The 21,256-nt window shown below is 35.4% G+C and overlaps 1 protein-coding gene across 2 annotated transcripts in view; it reads right to left on the bottom strand.

Annotated features, from left to right (window-relative positions):
* The window catches only part of CCDC73 (coiled-coil domain containing 73), a 62,831-nt gene extending 42,109 nt beyond the window's left edge, over nucleotides 1-20,722 (bottom strand). For both annotated transcript variants that reach the window (XM_053979177.1, XM_053979176.1), the window contains exons 1-7: nucleotides 20,674-20,722; nucleotides 14,188-14,411; nucleotides 13,646-13,792; nucleotides 7,021-7,092; nucleotides 3,660-3,731; nucleotides 2,847-2,882; nucleotides 1,028-1,102 (exon numbers count right to left, since the gene is read on the bottom strand). In XM_053979177.1, the coding sequence (XP_053835152.1) occupies nucleotides 1,028-1,102; nucleotides 2,847-2,882; nucleotides 3,660-3,731; nucleotides 7,021-7,092; nucleotides 13,646-13,777 (387 nt within the window). In that variant the 5' untranslated portion in view covers nucleotides 13,778-13,792; nucleotides 14,188-14,411; nucleotides 20,674-20,722. The remainder of the gene's footprint in view (nucleotides 1-1,027; nucleotides 1,103-2,846; nucleotides 2,883-3,659; nucleotides 3,732-7,020; nucleotides 7,093-13,645; nucleotides 13,793-14,187; nucleotides 14,412-20,673) is intronic.
* Nucleotides 20,723-21,256: the final 534 nt, after the last annotated feature.

Genomic DNA, 21,256 nt, shown 5'->3' with positions numbered 1-21,256 from the left:
TGGGACCACATGTCCATTGTGACCCCCTGCTTCCTCAGGCCACAGCAGAATTTCCTAGATCTGAACTGTACTGTCACACAAATGTTTGATCTGTGAACATTCAACATTTAAGATTTTTTTTTTTTTTTAATTTGTGGTTTATCTTTGAAAAGAAAGGCCAGTGGGATCTTTCATTACTCTTGCTGTCCACATATTATGTTCAGCAGACCATGGAGGGATGGATATTCTGCATCATCTGTGCTATGCCAAGGTTTGAGCAAGGCAACAAAATCCTTACAGCTATTGCTCAGAAGGCCAGCCATGAGAATCAGTTTCTTCTGCTCCTAAAATACATTCAGTGTTAACTAAATGATAAAACAAACAGTCTGCTACCAAGTAAATGCATTCCATTGTAAGAGAATGTTAATAAGAACCAACACAAGTTTCAAAATTGTAGTGATAATCCAATATAGCCATTTTGTTTTCAATAGAATTATTATCCCGCTCAGTTTTGGGTAGAAAAACAATTAATTCCTCCTAATACCTAAAATCTGACAATGCATTGCAATGCTAGTGATCAATTTTCAAAATATCTGCCTTGGTCTTAAGCCACGCATTAAGTGTAAGTACAGAAACTTCCCAGTGAAACAGAGGAAAACACTGAAAAACACAGGGAGCACTGCAAGCTGGAGGCCCAGGGTGAATACTTAGTTCTGTTTAGCAGTCCAAAACCAGGGATTCCAGGCAGGTGTGAAGTAAGAAAACAAGAATGTGACTAAAGAGGAAGACTGTGGAAATGAAAAGAAAGAACATTTCACACACTGTTTGGACTTTTGAGTCTTCTGGAGGAAAAGAACATTAGCTGGAAGGTTAACTTGAAGTAGTCTTGACACTGAATATTGGAACAGAAACTCAGTGTTACAAAGTGAGTAGTACTAGAAAGATTAAACAATAAGACCTTAAAGCTCCTCTTAAACTTACTAGTATAAGACTAAAACCAAAACACTTGCATTCAGAGAAATGTTATTTTACAAAAGCAATAGTTTACCTGTAATGCTTTTAACGTTTCTTTCAGTCCATCAATTTCTTTTTCTTTTGTTTCTACAGCAAGTTGGTATTTTCCCTTTCAACAAAAGATGTACTTCAGGATTTGAGCAGAATAAATGCATTTAAAATAAGAATTTATCAAAAAGAATGTTACAACAATGAAGTGTTACTCTGCTACGACAGAACAATTCATCGGTGAATAATTCAGCTAAATAATTTTAAAATGTAGATAAATATTTCTATAAAAAGAAAAGTGAAAACACAATAGTGTATTTTCACCTCTCATGACTCTATTCATCAAGTCTTAAAATTGGCTGTTCTGGGAGAGACAAGCCTGACAAAGGCAGAACGAATACATTATTTAGAAGAAAGATAGTAGATTTTAAAACAAAAAATAGCAGGTAAATCCATTTTTTTATGTGCAGTAGCAGGACTTTCATAGAAAAAACTTGCTCATTTTTCCCAATCCACAAAGAGTGAACTGTAACCTGCTATTGCTAGAATCACTAAATACAAGCAAGCACATTTTATATGTATATACATATATATGCATGTGTGTGTGTCAATGCATATATAGATAAACATACAGAATTTGCACATGAGAAAGTCAAAGGACTTCAGCAGAATTAAATCTGGGTAAGAGTCACTGGCTGCAGTCAATCCAATGCAGAACAGAATCTAAATACCAGAGAATATGCCAGAAAAGACAAATAAATCCATTCAACCACCCCTGCATGTTCCAGTCATTTCCAACATAGTGCTGGCTGTGCAATCTCCCAAAACCACCCTGATCACTCATAGTACATATAATCTAAATTGGTGCAAAAATTGGTTTTTCAACTCTGTCTTGAGCTTAATTTACTCTTTCAGTCACTTTGGTATAAAGTACTGAAAGTACTCTTCAATTCACTGGAAACAGAAGTAAAAATTAGTCATTAGCATACAATTTAATTCTGAAGCTATCGTTGAAAATACAAATCAGAGAGTAATAAGTGGAAATATGTCAACAAATGAATTGTCTTAACAAGAAAAAAATTCTGAACTCCCAATCAAGAAAATTACTCAACCAGAAAATATAAAATAAACAGCAATAAATATCAATGAAGCAAAAAAAAAAAGTTTATTTTTATATACTTTCAATCCATTTAACCAGTTTGCAAATTTCTTATGCCACATCTATCATATTAATCTGCTCTAAACCACTGGGAAATTTAAATGAAACAACAGAGGCCACATGCAGACATTCACTGACTTCACTGTTTAAAACAGGTTTATTGTACACCAAACATAAATCCTTCATTCAGAGGAAGAATTGGGCATTGAGACTGGTATAAAAATGTATGTAGCTAACAAAATCCACATAAATTCAGGCTAAAATTAGACCTAATCTTAGTTTAGGTCAAGTACCTTAGGAAACCAGTTCAGCTAAATCAATAAAATCCCTATTAAAATCTGATTTCTCTAAGGCAATTAGAAATGTTATTGTTCGGTACTACTTGTAAAGGCCACTTATCCCAATTTATCCCGACCTTCTAGAATACAATAAATTTTATATAGCTGCAATATGGAACTATCAAAGAACACTCTTTCCTCAACTGATCTTTAGCATAAGCAGTAACACTTCACAAGTTCTACAGTCTATAAAGAAAAAAACGGAAACAACGAAGTTGCAAAGACATTTCTTTTGCAAAGGCCATAGCAAAAAACATCATGTAATTGCAATGTACTTAGTTTATACTTAAGATATGTTTGGTAAGTTTTATATCATTATCATTTTCTGATGCTCTTTGGATGGCAAACAACAAATAATTGTACAGTACCTTTTCTTCTTCCATGGCAAACATCCTTGCTTGTAACTTTGTTGTCAGTCACATAAAAAAACAAAACAAACAAAAAGAGAAATCAGAAGAGCATGTGGCAATAATTTTATCCATGCAATTCAACAAGACAATATAGTTATATTAACCTGCACAGTATACTTCCTGGTTTTTTTAACTATAGGAACTTGTAGAGTTACAAGGAGAAGTTTGTGAATCTCAAATTATTTTTTCAAGGGAGAAACCTAATTGCTTGTCAGTTTTTTGTTTTTTTTTTGTGTGACATGATTGTGATGCAGCATTAATGACAAATTCTTCATCACCATGGGCAACAGTTTCAGTTCCTATGAACGTTTTCTGCAAGGTCGCTCAGCTCTTGTGTTTGCTCACTGTAATATGGAAAATAAAACACAAGAATGAAATACACTTACAAATGTTGAGCAGGGTAATTTGTGTGGCAGATCTTTTACCATGGTTTATGAATCTACCCTTGCAGAGGTCACACTAAATTAGAGGGGGAAAACCAAACAAGCAAAACAGAGTAAGGAAAGTATTAGAAGAAGCATCATCTTCTCTAGGAGATTTTTGAAATATAAAAATGAAAAATGCCAGGAGGAGGGGCATCTGGAAAGAACTGCCAAAATACAAGCATAATGGTGTGGCCAGAAGAAAAGACATGATTTTTTTTTTTTTTTAGCTGTATATTCTAACATTTTACATGCAATAGAAAAATATTTTCATACCAACTGATAACTTGCTACAATGCCATCATATTTTAAAATCCCACTGTCAAAACCAAAGGCTTTGCTTTGTTACCTGTTTTTTAAAAGCTGCCATAGCTTCTTTGTTTTGTTGTTGCAGTGTGTCAGTCTGATGCTGCAGAGTTTCCTGCTCATGTGAAATAACAGTGTGAGTTAAGTATTATCTTAAAGCAAATTACATATAAAGTATTTCAAGAAAAGGCTGACTTATTGTTAAATGTTTTTAGAAAGACACAACTGACTGAAAAACCCTGAAGACTAAAAAGATGCATTTTTTAACTGGCAATTGTCTTTTTGGTAGCAGCTTCTCTTTCATTCTTAACAGGTAACAACTCTCCCCTCTGGAATACAGACCTTTTGCTAGGACTTCTGTAAGCAGCTCCTACCCATGCAATCAGCCTGCAGAAACAATCCACATCCACTGCCAGTTTAAGACTGAACCTTGACACTGGTCCAGGCAGTTACAACAGAATTTTAATAGCCATTAAAAATAGAATCCCACTGAAAAATAGCTATCTGTTATTCTGTTTATAGTTAAATTTTAGTCATTTAATAAGCTACCTGAAAGAGCTGAGGGAAGCCAGAAATAACTAAGTGTAAGGCAATAATTTGAGATTTTTATCACCCTCCAACCTGGCTTTACTCTCATCCATAAAAACAAGAAAATTAGTGAAGATGCACTATTTTTTTTGTATTATTATTTCATATCATAATCCCTTAGGCTAATACTATACTCTACAAGATGGAAATCTCCAACATCTTTAAGCATCATGCTTCTCTTTACCATGGAAGCCCAGGTTTTTTCAGTTTTAAACACTGGAATAGTAGGTAAAACTAGTTAAGAGGCTCTGTCCTTGAACAGCTACCTCAAAATAGAGATGAGTGTTTAGCTTAGAAATATTAGTGTGAGGCAGGAAACAATCCAGTAATGACTGCACAAAAAATAAATATAAATTACACTATTAAAAAGAATGCATGGGAGAAAATAAATTGAAAATCTGTTTCACGCACAAGGAGTCAAAGTTCTTCTTCTGCCTTAATAGAAATTGAGAGTTTTTAAACATACAATCTCATCCAAAATTGCTGTTTTCTCCAGCAAGTTGGTGTTGCTTTCACATTGTACAAGCGAGAGCTGTTGCCTTTTGATAGAAGACAAGAATCCATGGAGATAAGATGTTCCATATCCACTTAGTTCATACCTCATCATAAGATGAGTAGAGAAAGTTTTGATTTGTGTGTAACAAACAATGCACAGTACATAAATGAATATTCAGAAGCACATCAAAGTCCTGAGGAATGTTTTCCTGAGGTTGTCCCTCAGCCCTGTGTCCAAGGACAGGTTCTCCAGGGGGTGACAGGCATGTGAAGTACACTAGGAAGGCAGAGGCAGCACTGCAGGCACAAAAAAATCAACTATTCCCACTGCAGTACTCCTGCTCACCACAGGAATAAATTTTTATATCCACAGCACTGCCAAATTAGGATGGCACTATAAAATACAGGAATTCAAGGCAATATCATGGAATAAATTATGTAGGTATCAGTCTGGTTTCATTAAACAGTCATCCTTTATATAACTTTATCATAGATGTAATGGAAAAAAGACCCAATGCTGAACTCTTTATAACATACCACCTTCTTGTACTGTATATTCAAGTGAGGTATTTTATTTTCAAAAAGACAGAGGAGTGTCTACAAATACTCATTTTCTAACAAGCCTCACACACAAGACTATCAGATAAAATGATTCTATTATCTCTGTCAGAAATTCAGGCTTGGAAGAAATTTTCCATATATGTGTGACTGAAGACTGAAGAAAAGAGCAGATTGGTTCTTTTTTTTTAAAGATGAACAAAATCGACTTTGATATTGTAATGTTACACAAGTATGAGTATACCTGTTAGATTTAAAGGAATATATTCTCCAGTTATTCTGTTTTCCTTTCTTGAGTGATTTTTTTTTCAAGAGCAGCAGCAGCAGCAGTATATTTATAAAATGCAGACAAATTGTAATATTGTAATATGACTTAGCTGAAGTAATGTCTTTATTTCAAACTAGTTCGTTAAATTTAAGGTAAAATAAAATGAATGACAGAAATGTTGACTGAAAGGGAAATCTATGAAGGAAATGGTAAAACAGAACCTTTGAAAAACCAGAGGAAGATGTCTCCTTATTGAACTACTGCTGTGGTTAATATGATTCTGCATTCAGAAACAATCAGGTCATAAATTCAATTTAAATGTCATACTTAGAATTCTCAACTTACTGGAGTCTCCAAGACTGGAAATTTGTATTAGCTTGTTCCTTTGAAGTTCCAGAATATTTGCTCACATGAAGTTCCCAAAATCTACCACTCATTGCTTACACCAGCTTTGCCATGTGCCAACGTTAAGTACAAAGTAGAGGAACAGAGTTCACCTCACTACCTGTAGGTCCCATCCTTTTATGAGTGGTAAATTAAATTGCTGCTAAGGTCTTAGAATGGGTGGAAATCCTCCCTTTTGAACCCAGAATATTAAGCTCTGCAATGCTAGGTTAAGAAAAGCAAAGAAGGGTTACAAATTGAAAGCACTCTTGCTTTTACAAATATAAAATGTTTCCTGTTTCTGTGTGCACATATATATCTTTCAAGAAAGAAAAGCACAGAGTTAGAATTATTAATTTAAGATGGTTAGGATGAACTCCAAGATGAAATAGCCTTCCTTTACAAATAAGATGTAAAATATCCCAAGATCAAGGATAGAGCTGAAATTATTGTTTTTTCTGGGGTCGTAAAATATACGGAGTGAAGCCTTTTATCTTGTGCCCTAGTGACAGGGGTCATAGGTTTGATTGTATTAAAGAAGGGAATGCATTTCCTAGGAAAGCATAACCTCAGGAGCCCTAACTCTGAGAAGAATGTTAGACTGAAGAATGTTACTGAATACTTCATTCTCAACATTTAAAAGCTGACAAACTACTGCTGGGTATGGATAACATACAAGTTAATGCTCAAAGTAACTTTCTGGAAACATTACCACATCCAAAAGATTGCAAGTGAAGTTTGCTGCACTGATATTTGCACTTGCCAAAGCCAAGTATAATACAGAGAAGCTGCTACACAGGTTCCCCCACACCGATGTGCCAACACGCCTCAGATTCAGCTAAATGTCTTATTTCTTCAGTATTTCCATCTCTTTTGACTGAAATTGCCAAGTCATGCCAAATATTACTACATTCTCTTGTTAAAAACATTTCTAAGCTGGGCACAATCCAAATCAAAAGAAAAGTTACAGATGTTCATGACTAAATAATAAGCTACTGGATTGAAATAAAAATAGCTCTAAAAAGAGGAATTGTAACAAATCACAATTTATATTAACATATAAAAATTAAATCTCAGCCACTAAAACACTAAAAGCACACAGGAAAGTTACCTTCTGCCATTCAAGCTCCTGTTTCTCTATAACAATTTTGTTTATTTGGTCTTCATAATTAGTTTCTGTTTCCTAGTTAAAAACAAACAAAAAAAAAAGATGAAGAGAAATTCAGTGAGATGCAAAAGTGCTTCAAGAATCCATTGTACTCAATGATACAGATAATCATAATTAATGACTCTGAATCTTTGGGGCATCTTAAAAATTCAGCTCAAAGCATCTGAATCTTTATTCTTCGTGATATCTCCTAGGACAACTGAAAAGTTTTTGTCAGTGGTTACTTCTGTTGTTATGGAAAAAAAGTGAAATATTTATCATTATCTTCTGTACTAAGAAGCCTTCTGACCTACCAAAAGAAATTGAAACAGAATCATGGATAATCAACACATATTTTTGATGAGCTACTAGAAAATCTAAGAAAACCATTACTGAAGTCCAAAGGCTCCTCCATGATCCACAAAAGGTACTAATAGAAGGAAGGTGTGTTACAGATCCTATTCTTGCAGAAGCACTTTGTCAAGAATCAAACTATTACTTTTGATAACAAATGAGAGTTACCTTCTGATAATCGCAGTTCCTAAATATTTATGTGAATTTTCCTGAAACAGTCTGATATTAAAGTTAATTTTTCCCAACAGGAATCAGCTTCCCTTTGGAGTCCAATTTTTATGTGCACTGGCCTTCCTTCACAAATCCAGCACTCAAAAAAAGGAAGAACAAAAGGTTCCCCTATTAACAGTCATGACTTCCTGCAAGAACAATGCTCAGGTTTTTGATGCATGTCATAAGCAACTCAGCACTGTCCTGTTTTTGCACATAGTCAAAATAATGAATATCCTTCAAGGACCTGGAGAGCTCCACTAATGTGTCACTGAGCTTCAAAAGGCTGCTTTCCTGCCTTTGCTCTGCACACTGATGGCCAGCTTGGGAAAGTGACCACTTTAAGGTAAGCCTGGCTTCTCTTTGATGGATCGTTGCAATAACAACATTTACTGAGGTCTTGTGTTGGACACACGCCAGCAAGGGCCAAGCTGACTGTGTGAGGGTAAAGGAATACTCCCAATACTAGAACAGTGCATTTTGATATATTATGTGCAAATTTTATGCTGTTTTTAAGTTCAACTTCACTATAGTTTAAATCTTGCAATCTTAATTGTTGGAAAAATTCAAGTACTGTTGAAGTGACTCACACCTCAAAAATTGGTTAGAACCTTTAGGAAACAGTCACAACTTGGGGAAAAAAAGACCATGGATCTCTCTAATAAAAAAGAAAAGAAGGCCTCAAAAGGATCATTCTCTTAATACTGGGGTTTAAGTAAAATTCTACTGAATTGCAATACCATGAACAACTATTATTTGCCATGAGACTAAAACGATCCCACCTCTGGATGAAGCAATACCTTTCCTGACACTTTGAAAGAACAAATGGAGGCTCTTTCTCCTTTCCAAGTGAAGAAGATAACAAAAAATTTTTCAGCTGTAAAATATACTGCATTTCTTTCTGAAGCCCAATATGAATACAAGTTCCAAGTTTCTGATTCAAGGATATTTACCACACTTCAACAATTGATACAAAACAGTTTTGAAGATTTTGCAACCCTTTCTCACTTAGTACCATATTTGATTCATAGTCCCACTATTTATCAATAGAAGCAAAAGTGGAAAATACGTCCCAAGTGATTCAAAATAGTTTTTTTGACATTGACATCTTTTATAGGGTTTTAGGGTCAAAACTGACTTCCTTGCTTAGCAGTTTACAGGCACACGTGTGTAGAGAAGCACACTTCTTTCCACAGGAGGTTACTCCCAAGCATTTCAAGAGATTCTTGCAGGTTCTAAATATATGCTCAGCACACATGTGGTTTTTACATATAAAATACTGATAGGCATTTAAAACTAAAATCTGGCTCACAGAGAACTAGAGAAAAGTTCTTTAGCTCTTGCTTCTCTGATATATACTGGTAGAATACAGATGGAGAAGAGACCTAAAGATTTCATATGATTTATGGTTAAAAAAAAAAAAAAAGAGAGAACTTAAAATATTACCAATGATTCCCAGTTCTGCTTTAACAAATAGTGCTGCATAGTTGCAATGATCTTTTTTTTCCTGGTGCTATTCTATAAGTACGGAAGGAATATACATCCCCCTAATTTCCCTTGAGTGATAAAACCAAATGAGATTGGCTTGAAGCTTTTAAAAAGGTGTGATCTTCAATCCTTTCTGTTATTAGGCAACAAATGCTATGAAAATGATATATTATTAGCAAAAGTCTTACTCAAAATGGTAAGAAAATGGCATTAAATTCCATTTTAAGTGACTCCTTTGCTGTGAATACTTAAGAGGATAAGAACCAAAGTTCTATGTGAACAACACTCCTCCAACTTACTCCCAAATGATAAAGGTGCCTCTGGAAGCTATCAAAAATGTGCATGTATGTACTACGGTTGAAAAAATAAACATCATAAATACTTAAACTGAGAATGACAATTACATGATAAAAATGTTCTCACGTGAAATCGCTAACAGTTATAAACCTTATTCATCATTTTTACATCTTCCAAAGGACATTTATAGTTTACCCATTTTGAATTGAAAGCTTCTAAAACTTGTGTGAAGCACTTTTTTCTTTAGAAGTTCTATCAGCTGTTTAATAAGACAAAAATGTTTTTGTTATACTTAGGAGAACAATATTGTATATAACTCTGATGAGGGATCAAAAACCCACCAAACCTTAAAAGTGTTCATTTTTTATTAGATGCCTTAGGACTACATGGATTTAAGTGTTTTTATAAAAAAAGACTACCATAACAATAAAAGAGGAGTAATTTGATGGTTTATTTACTCGTTATAACCTTTAGAAAGTGTCAAGCCTTCTTTAAAGTGTTTGCTTCAGGCTGTAGTTTTACAAGATGGGCTGTGGATTGGTCAAGCCCCCTCGATTCTTGACCCTGAACAGATTTAGGAACAGAGTACAGCTGGCTCATGTCCAAGCAGCCAAAACTGCTGCTAGGTACTTTTATTATCTTTTTTGAACTTACAGTCTCCCTCCTACAAAATTGCACATCCAATTTTCATGCAGGTCAAATAGTACTCACAGAAACTACAATTTCTGATAGTTTCACACTATAATTAGAAATTCCTTCATGAACAAAGCAGACCGGTACAATTTTTAGTAGATGTCATGAATATTGTTCTTAAGCTTTGTTTCCAGGACAAATTTTAAAAGGAGAGAAGATATTCATAGAAGCATTACTCTAACTTTAGTTTCTGATAAAACACTGTTAGATTTTCATAGTTACAACAGTGAACAAAAAATAATAGCAACGTATATTTGGAATCTATTCTCAAAAAAATTTCCATTTTCAGATGCAGAGACACAGAAATTTGTACCAATCATTATTTTTCCTTTGGAAATTTTTCACTGGTCTGTCCTTGACTCCACTGCATAGGTCACAATTACTCTTTATTTAAATCTCTTCTATCAAAATATATTCCTAGAGAGGCCTGCATTGATACTTAGAACACTCTCCAACTGCAAGTAATCAGCTCCTAATCAAAAGCCACATTATTCACAAACAGAGAAATTACCATCTAACACACTGCCTGCTGACTCAAACGACAATATCACAGGATGTCACAGTCATGAGATCTGAAATTCAGTGCTGTTTATTCTCTTAAATCCACATACTTACTTTTTTCCCCAACACTAAGCGATCCTTGTGTCTGTCATTTTAGTAAAAAAAATTCCCTGATTTACACTTAGGTATAAAATCCAGTTAAAAGGTTGTTAGGAAGAAAAGGCACTCAGTTGGCTGCAGAGCAAGACTGACAGACATGGAAGTAAGTGAAGGGATATCCAGCAGAAAAGGATCACTGGCTTAGTCAGTGCTTGATGAGTGGGAGAGCTAAACTGGAAAAAACAGAAGACACTCAACTACTGGGGTGTGAAGTTATCCCTGTGGGGCAGAGGAAAGAGAAATATAATTTTTTGTGGCTTTTAATTAGTTATATACTCATATTATGTCAATTCCTATGGGGAACAAAGACCCTGTGAATAGCCAAAGGAACAAAGTGAAGCTGCATCAAGTATAATCATTTAAGCAATTATTCTTTAGAACAAACTTGCACAGCTATCAAGAATTGGGATTTCCTTTGAAGATGCAGCAGATGAACATTACTCTGAGCAACTCTTCTAAACTGTTTTTGAGAGTTTAACTACAGTATGATGACACTTGAGTAAGGACTGCAACAAATCTCTCAAAATATTTTCGTATTTAAGAGTTTGCTTCACACAGATAATTTCATCCACAAATTTATTTTTATTAATCTGAATTTGTGCTGCAGCTTAACCAATCATTCCAGAGAGTTTATTAAACTCAAAATACACAATAGGTCCTGTCCCGAAGAATCTCCTGTTGAAGTGGCAAGCAAAACCAAAAAGGGGAAGAAAAACAGAAGCAAAGAGAGGTAAAATAATCTCATCTGAGGCCAAGCCAGAGGGCAAAGACAAAACTGAGAGTAAAATCCATGGTATTGGCTCTAGTGCCTCCCTCAGGTTATCAGTCAACTGAACCTCACAAGGAAGTGAGAGAAGTAGTAAGAAACCTGCAGAATTTTCCATTTTACTCCACTTTCTGATGGAGCAGATGACACAGTTTAAGTTTGTGTGTTTCATTCTTGGCCATGGGAAAATGAGCATGGTGCAAGACAAGCACTGTAATTCTCTGAGTTATCCCTGTATTTTGGTCTATGCACTACCTTTCTCTCAAGGCTGATTAAAAATTTACAGAATAACCTCACGTTGACTGAATTTGGAAGAAATTCGTAGCTTAAATGGGGAGAGGGTTTTTTAGGGGTATTTTAAAGCAAAAACATCAGTACAAAATTCTATTTAAAAGGATAAAAATGAATGCCACTAGGCATAAGGCACATTATTCAGTAACTCTTGCTTCTTCAAAACAAGAAGTTTTATATTCCAAACTTCAAACATACTAAGCAAGCAGCCCTGAACTATCAAAACCGATCAAAAAATGCATTCAAGGACGCTCCAAGATTTCAAACTGGCTGTCAGTAAAATGCTTACTTTTTAATCTAAATTTCTAACTAAACAGGTAAATATAAACATATGTATGTATTTTTCTAGGGTAAAGGAAAGCACAGCTATTTTAAAAGCTTGGGGCCATGTCTTAATTGTGAAATTGGCTCTTAGCTTTTGCATAAATTTTGAACCTAAAAACAATTTCAAGGCAAAAAGTTACTCACCCTTTGGAGACAACTTTTACAAAATCACAGTCACAAACTCTTGTAGCATAACAGACACTAAACAGGCATAAAAACCCCCCCAAAAAAATGCCAAAAGATGAAATCCCATGGCACTCCATGAACACTTTAGGTACAACCAAGTGCATTAAAAGTGCAAGATTGAGTTAACCATGTAAATTCAGCTAAGCAGTTTTATAAAGAAAAGTATACTCTGATCATTATAATAGTATAATACATATATATGTATATATTTAACTTTATTATATATAATAATAAAGTTAAATTATTTAGTCTTTACTTTTAATAGTAAAATAGTTTGACAAGACTAAACACTACCATTTTAACACAGGTCTGGGGATAACACGATGGGGACTTTAACAGTACTTCACCAGGAAAGTACAATCATGCAGCCTCTCTTTTTTATTTTTTTCTTTTTAATGGCAGTCATTCTTTTGTATATGGCTTTTAAAGAGAGGATTATAGCATTTCACTTAGATCAAAATAAGTATAAATCAAGCATGTCATCAATACTAATATTTTAAAAGTAATAATACACATCTTTTGAACAGGTCAAATTCATCAGATGAAGAAAAATACACTTTAGGTCATTCAATACACACAACAGTTCAGAAACCTTAAGGGGAGAAATAGAAATGTTTACATACACACAACTGGAAAAGTAACCACAGAAAAATACAAGTGACCAATTAACTACAAGAAAAAACAGCTGCCTTTAGCAGCACAGAAGCAATTTTACCTTGGTACTACTACAAGATGATTCAGCTCATTTCAAAAACAAAACAGCCCCACCCCTAATACTCAATACACTATTATTGTAGGGGTCTAGCTCCATAGATTAGCAATATAAAAATGGTGAAATCAAGTGCTTTTAATATAGCCCTTTGCCAGCATAGGTAATTCTGAAAAGCACAAGTAAACAGCCAAAATCACCACTCTTCTGGCAAATGGCAAATCAATTATGAAATGAGAAAGACTTGGGGACTTGGAAAACACTTGGATTCTTTCTTTTCATTTTGTATCAAAGGCTGCTGTTAAAGAGAAGAATTATAATTAAAGACAATAATTTAATGGAGCTTTTCTCAATAGCCTCAGTATCAACTCTAGCAACTTCTTATGTTTTTACAGAAAAACCAAATTCATTCCCATACAACCTTGTTGCCTCTGTGCTGTCTACAGGGAAATTTGAAACAAACTAATATATTTTTAAACAAAACTCTGGTTGGTGAATCACTTAAAATACAGCATGAGGTTTAGCCACATTTATGCAGCATTTTCTGTGATTACCTACAAAGAGACAGAAATAAGACAAAAAAAGACCAAATCCAATTTAAACAAATTTACCCTTCTTATACGCAGTTCTTCTATTGCCTCCAATAAACTTGTTTTGAAGTCTAACAGTCGAATGGAAAGTAAAGTCTCTGATGGGCTTGGAAGAGTAGAGTCAAATGCCTGTGCTTTGAAGTCTTCATCCATTCTTCGAGCTGCTTTCTGCAAAATAAAGACAGGTATTTCCTCTCCAGTTTATCTGTAAAAGAATACTCAAACTGCAAAACCTTCAAATATGGAGGCAGAATCTTTTTGCAAAGAGTAAAACTACTACTTATAGATACTATGTAATTATCAATATTTTCATTTTAAAGTAAGGTGCACTACCGTAGAAAAAAAAGAAAACCATTTTATCACAATATTTATTCACAATATTCACAGAGTAATTCACAATATTGCTTTGCTTCTCCTCTGTATTTCTTGGCTTGGTTTTAGTTTTAAGCAAAAACTTTGATGAGCAGACAGAAGTAGTACAGTTTTTTCCCAGAGCTACTGCCCTGCACTGACATGAAGGTGCTGCAATGCACACATCTTGCCATGAAAAAGTTGCTGCCTACCTTCAAGATGTCAAAGATCACAAAACAGGCCCAATTTTAAAAAGAGATCTTTGGTCTGAAATTAGGGACTTAAGGTAATGCTTGCAGTCTCTGCATCTGAATTTTATCAAGAAGTCTTTCTCAGACTCTTCCTACAAGATCCTGTACCAAAATGTTGTACTCTGAGCCAGCTGCATCAACTGTTGTCAAGCAAGGAGTTACACAAACAGGATCCCCAGGTGGCTCTGCAAGGACAAAGCAGGTTTGTTAGAGACACCAGAGGTGACCACAGCACTCAGCACTTTAGTCACAGAAATGTAACAACTGTAGGTATTTCCCCTGTTTTTCCCAGATTCCGTTTTTTAATCCTTGAGCCTGAATTTTCAGCAGTGCACTAGAACACACCATGCTGTCCCTGCCAGACACACCCTGTGTGTTTCTGCACTAAGAATTACAGAGGCAGGGGTAGAGCACAGGAGTTATGACTGACCTGGCTGCTGCCACAGAACCCTTAGGACGGAATTCCTGCAGGAAGAGCAGAGACCTGGTCTGTATCATGGGGCCATAACAACTACAAATCAGGGCTCACCACTCACCACTTTTTCTTCTGTTGTCTAAATAAAATCCTAACATAGATCACATTTAAGCTGCTTGGTCATGGATAATAGATTGACTCCTTGCTTAGCTGCCCCACCACAAAAGTTATTCTGTTATTAAAACAACGGTTTTGCTAAAACCAAAACAATCAGGCTCGTTTTTGTCTTTCATTTTAAAACATATGAGTAATACTGAGCTGTTCAATATGAAATATATAAATTCTTTTGTCAGTGTCAAAATGTATATGTTTGAAGGACATCAGAAGAGGCAGCAAATAAAGCCTGAATAAGAACCATGTACAAACATGTAGCATTTCAGGCAACAAATCTGTTGTGTCAATGTGCCAACATGAATCAGGCATTGTGCAGGCAATCTGCAGACATTGTAGACTGAAGCTGTTTGAATTGTTTTTAAAGTAATGCATTTGGATAAAAAAACACCATTTCTATTTTAGCCAAAAAACTTTGAATAAAATAAGTCCAACTCTCCCAAAAGCACATTAAAAATTTTTGTTTCTTTCACTCAAGCGTTTAAAATTGTTTTCTTACCAATACATGCTGTATCACTACACGAAGAACTACCACAAATGTTCGATATAAGTATTGGGACATGACCATAACTACATATCTAATAAAAAGGCCAATATTATGCACAATAAACTACGCAGAGAGCCATGTGATTTCACTCTTCATCATGCTAAGGGTAACATTTTTACAAACATAACGTTAAAACATGACACATGGTCTAATGCTGTTGCTGTCAGCTGATGTTCCAGGCTTGGAGTTGGTGGAATCCTACGGTGATGAATTTTTACAAGACTGCGCCATTATCAAATGAAGAAGCTGGCAGCCTGTGTTAATAAGGGATAAACTTGATTCAGAAAAAGGATTCACCCTACAAGAACAGGAGCACTTGAAGGAGTGCACTTCAGTTATGAAATGATTCCTATTCAGGCCAAGCAGTAGAAGAGTGTACAGTAAGTGATACACAGTGGGGCTTGTGATTTTCCTTCCCATCACAGAAGCAATCTAAGAATTCTTTTCCCAAGGGGTTATTTTCAAGCCAATGCTATACTCCAAGGAACAGAAGCAAAGGGGCCTCAGGCATCCAGGGCTTTCTCTCAGCTCAGTGGTCTCAGCAGGAGCACTTGACAAACGAGGCTTTCCCTCGGTAATGCGGTGAGCGCGGATAAACGCTCTGCGAGTGAAGCTCATTGAGTCCTCACCCAGCCCTTCGTGGGGACAGCGCTGTTTTCTCACGGGCAATTTGCACTCAGGCTGCTTTGCCAGGACTGCCACAAAATGCTTCACAGCCTGCTGCTGAAACCTGCGAGCTGCAGGGGGGCTACACGCACTCCTCCTGCCCTCCTCGGAGTTCCCCCGTGGTCTCTTCCACCTCCGAGAGCTCAAAAAACTCAGCACCTGCCAGCGAGTCTACATTGTGCCTGACTAGAAACAAAAATATCCAGAATATTAAAGTTTTAAAATAATTTAAATTATCCTTCATATGAATAAAATACCTGCCTTTGATATCACACATTAATACAACAATCCGGAGCTACCGTAAAGATACAGGATAAATAAAAAATGCCCTTCACCACAGAAAATACAAAAAAAAAAAATCTTGTGTCAAATCAAAGTTATTTCCAAACAATGCATTTTTATTTTAGCAACTGGTATTTGTCAGAATACCTATAAAATAATTTTTAAAAAATCTAAAGCATACATGTGATAACATTTTGAAAGTGAAAAGACTAAATTTCCTATTTTGAAGCATTTACAACATTTGCTTTCCTATTTTTCGTTTTACATTTAACAAAATAAGGACAAAAATTACTTTTTAAAAAAGCATATTAAAAAATTCATTTTAACACAATTTTAAGTGCCATAAAGAGCTTTATATCTTTGAAAAGCACTTATTAAAAATTACATCTTAAATACCCTACACTAGAAAGTAAGTTAGCCTATAAGCCTGATAGGGGTCAGGGTAATAACACAGAATGAACAAATTACACTGTCATTCCACTTAAATTATTTAAGTTATTTAATTTGACCTGTAGATAGTCTCTTGTCTTCTCATCATGCCTGACTTTTAAGTGGGAGGTCTTCATTCATGATGATCCTTTAATGGAAGCAAAGCTTTCTCCATTTAACCCATGGTGTTATCAATCATGTACAGGGATAAATGAGGCTGTAAGATTTTGCCAGTATCACAAATGACACTGTGACCTGAGGCCAACATCTTTATTTGCTTCTCCAGTGATTCACTTCAGCAGATATTAACCAATTTTATAATCCATGAAAGGCAAAATTAAAGGACACCATCCATAAAACAGAATAATTCCTATCAGCAACAAAGTGATGTCTGTATTATCTTATAAATTATATGGCCATACAGTGTGGTAATGTAATGAAGTAAAGATGGTAATAATCAAATGCCTAGGGCAAATGCTAATATGCATTTAATCACACAGCATGAAGCCATTTGTCACTACAGTTGAATGCATGTGTACATAAAATACATGAGTCACGTCCTTATTGTTATAGTATAACAGCATCAATTTCACACTATCACTTTACCACAATAACAACTGCAGGCTTTGATATTAACTAAAACACTCAAACGCCAGCAGTGCAACCAAGAGCAATATCTTACAAAAACTGCTTGGAAATCTCTTCCCCCTGCTATTTAACTTCACACATTCCAATAGTGCATGTGTGCAGAATTTGATAGTATTTCTCTACAAAACCCCCTTCAGGTACATTTTTGCAACACTTTGAGTTTTCTTTTTAGAAACAGGATAATTTATGGCATTTCAGTATAGGCTGGATTTGTTTTTAAGATTATTTCTACCTTAATAAATAATAATTGATTTTATTTGTTTATTAGTACTTACCTACAAACATGGAGACAAAACATTTGCTCCAACATAACCAAAGGTGTTTCCAAATGCTGCCTCCAGAAAAATTACACTGAAGCAGAAGTATTAAATTCTGTGCTTGGTGAAACTCAGGAATGAAAATACTAATGAACAAAGTTTACCTGCTTAAGTCTAATAACTTCTTATTAAAAGGATGGCCATAAAAAGGTATCTATCCCCACCAGATGCAGGCACAGAAGTGACAAGAACCAGCACTATCATCTGTGCTTCAGATGCAGCCTACTAAAACTGACCTTTTAGCTGTAAGAAACATTTCTGTGACTATTTGTGAAAAACAGTACAAAAGTTTATGCAATTGAAATGAATTCATCCAGGCACAGAGCATACCTAATACACCCACATACACAGTTGTGTCCAGTTAAGAGCTGGGATTTAAATCTAAATGTGCTGAGTTACTCTATAGTCAAGATGTTAGTGCTGCTGTGGAACCATCAAGTCAGCATAATCCAGATCTTTGTCATGTTAAACTGAAAAGTATAAAACATTGTTTGCTTTTAAATGAAATTATTTTTAAAAATATTTATACTAAAAATGCCACAGGATGACTGAATTTTATACAAAACCTAAGTATTGTAAGTAAATAAATAATCCCTGTACACAGGATAAGGTTCCCCTTAGGATCATTAAAGGCTGAAATACATTTAGCAGCTCTGCCTGTTTGATAAAAAACAAAACAGTAAGTCTTACATACATTTTCACTCTTCAAGGAAATGTCTTTTTGATACTGTTCAAACACCTTCTAGTACTGGAGAGAACTAAAAGCAGATTTGTCTAGAATCCATTGCTAGATCAAAAAACCAAAACCAAGATAAATCCTTAAGTTCTGTTATCATCTTCTGAAGTTATAGCTCAGAAGTAAGTTTAGGGATTAGAAAACAGCCAGCTGTACCACGGGGGCATAAAAGCCCAGATTCCATGATCGTGCCAGGAAGAGCTCCCCAGAAGGAACTGGGAAAACAAATCAGATGTTCATTGTTTTCCAGATTCCACACATCATGTCTGTCTCACGTAAGCCAGGTGGGACTCCTGAATGGTAAGAAAACCTACTGGCACCCAGTGTCATAAAATGAGGACTAGAAAACAACTGGGTACATGGCCTCTGTAAAGACAACTACAAAAAAGACAACTAGAGTAAGCCACATTGTTTAAGAACCATTGCTAATAACCTGTATGTAAAGGTTTAGGCAGCCTAACATGTATTTTACTGGGTCTTAAAATTCTTGGGCTTAATTTGATTTTAAAAAATAATGATAATTTTTGAAGGCAGCTTTATCCCTATTACTATTGATGCTTTTTTTTTTTCCTACTTTAAATCCAGAGATTTTCTGTAGGTAAGGTTATTTATTTTTAAACTTCTACAGGCTGAAAAATATTTAATGCAGTTATGTTTGACCTTGCCTGAAGTTTGATCCTTCAATTTAGGGATTGATAGACAAATGTTATTTTTCATTTTCTCCTCCATCCCACATCTTCCTACAAGAATGATACCATCTTTGGTGGGAAAAGCAGCAATTTGTGCACACCAGACACCACCCAAACCCAACAAGATCACTGGGTTTGCCCAGAGTCCATCTGGATTAATGGGACTCCAGAAGTGCAGCCCCTTTGAGCTGTGAAGGAGCTACCACGCCACGAGCTGATTTTGGGATGCAGAGGGCTAAAAGGGGTGACCTGAGGGGCACACCCCAGATCAGGGGGTGTAACACACCCTCTTCAGTGAGCTCTGCTGGGTTCAGTCTCTGGGTTGTTTCCTTTGAGGTAGTTTCTTTTGCAGCTCTTTCAGGTTTTAGTTGAGAGTGGCTCCATTCACACATACAAATGAAAGCAAATGAGCTAAACCTTCCACAAGAGAGCAGGTGCTCAGAAAGGCAGTGATACCTCTAGCAATTCCAGGAATTACATCTCTCTACACAACACAGGGCTATTTAACAAAAATCCTTCCTTCCTAAAAGGGGATTTGCCATGCAACTTCTATTTTAAAGATGCCCTTCTACAGTTTTAGAAAAAATATCACTGTATTTACTCATTGTCATCTGCAATTATGATGATCTACAAATCATTATAGAATCATACAAGATACAAAAATTTCCTTCGCAGTCCTCAAAAACTTTAGAAGTTAATCACTTTTCAAAATATCCCCAAACTTTTCAGTTTTCAAAAATATATTGCCGATCTTATAAAACAATTTGTTCTAAAAGCTAACACCAATACACTTGTGGTGTTCATTTACAAACCATTATGTTCTTCCTAAAAATAGAACATCAAGACATGGACTCTTTAAAAAGACTCAAAACCAGAAGACAATAAAATCTAATATTTTTGTTTCTGTAGTCAGATGAAAATAAGCAAAAAATTATTTGAAGGAGGGATGAGGCAGACTTGTGGCTTTTGAAAGCAGGGGATTATATGATTTTTTTTAAATTTTACAGTAGATCAGGCAGCATTGTCAATGCAATGTTCTTATTTTAAAGGACTGCTTTATACTAATTTTATTATAAATATTGTTTTATACTACTGTTCCATAGAATCTTCTTTTATCCATACATTGTATAAACACACACAATGTAAGAACACTTGTCCCAAGTTGTGTAAAAGGTCTCTCTACCTCACTGTCTCCTCACTAGTGAACAAAAACCCAGTGAAAATTCTCTTCTACTGAATTAAAGTGAACAGTAATTCTCTTCCTTGACTTTGCAACGTGGGGATTTTTAAATCTTTCCTGAGCACAAATTTGGATTGTATGTTGCTTTTTCTCCTGTAAGACTCATGTACAACACGATCAGCAGTGTGCAATTTGTGCTGGGACAAAATTGGAGACCAGACTGCTGCTTCGGGGCTTTTCTGGAGAACATTCTCCAGCCTTTTAGTGGTGCATTAATACTACTTTGCTGCACCTACTCTCAAAAAGTAGGTGTATTTACCTTTTCCATTATCTTCCCTATATATTGAGTTTATATTTATTAACTCACCTTAACTACACAGGACAGAATCATCCAGAGGGGTCATGACAGAAACTCTGAAACAGACAGGGTATTAAAATACAAAGTAAAGAAAGCAAAGATGATGTTCTTCGCCACTCTAGCAGCTGAAGACTTAAAATAACAGAGGTATACTCCATATAAGAGATATCCCACAATTCAGCACATCTTATCCAAGGAAAAGATTTGTGAACACGCTCGTGCTTCTTGTTTTCCAAAGATAAAGCAGCCCCAGTCACATCAAACTGTCCTTATCTCTGGTACTAGCAGTTTCTGGCCTAAAATCAACGGCATTTCTTTAACTTTTAGATAAGTGTGAAGATTTTAAGTGTGGAAGCTGTACACTTGTTCTGAAGTTACCTTTCTCAAAGCCTAGGAAAGTATCGTGTCCTTTTGGGCTGGGAGATCGACCCTGGCCCCATCAGAGAGCAAAACAATTGTCCTTAAAAACCTGCTTTGGAATCTTTACCAACAAAAGATTCTGAAACAATCTGCTGAAACGGATTGTTCCTGCAATCTGAAACGATCTGCTGGATGACATAATGCTTTTCAAAGTCTCAGATTTTAATAGAAT

The sequence above is a fragment of the Vidua macroura genome, chromosome 6 (genome assembly GCF_024509145.1).
Source record: "Vidua macroura isolate BioBank_ID:100142 chromosome 6, ASM2450914v1, whole genome shotgun sequence".
NCBI lineage: Eukaryota > Metazoa > Chordata > Aves > Passeriformes > Viduidae > Vidua > Vidua macroura.
Note: the sequence above shows the minus strand (reverse complement) of the source record. Positions and strands in the feature narration are given on the sequence as shown.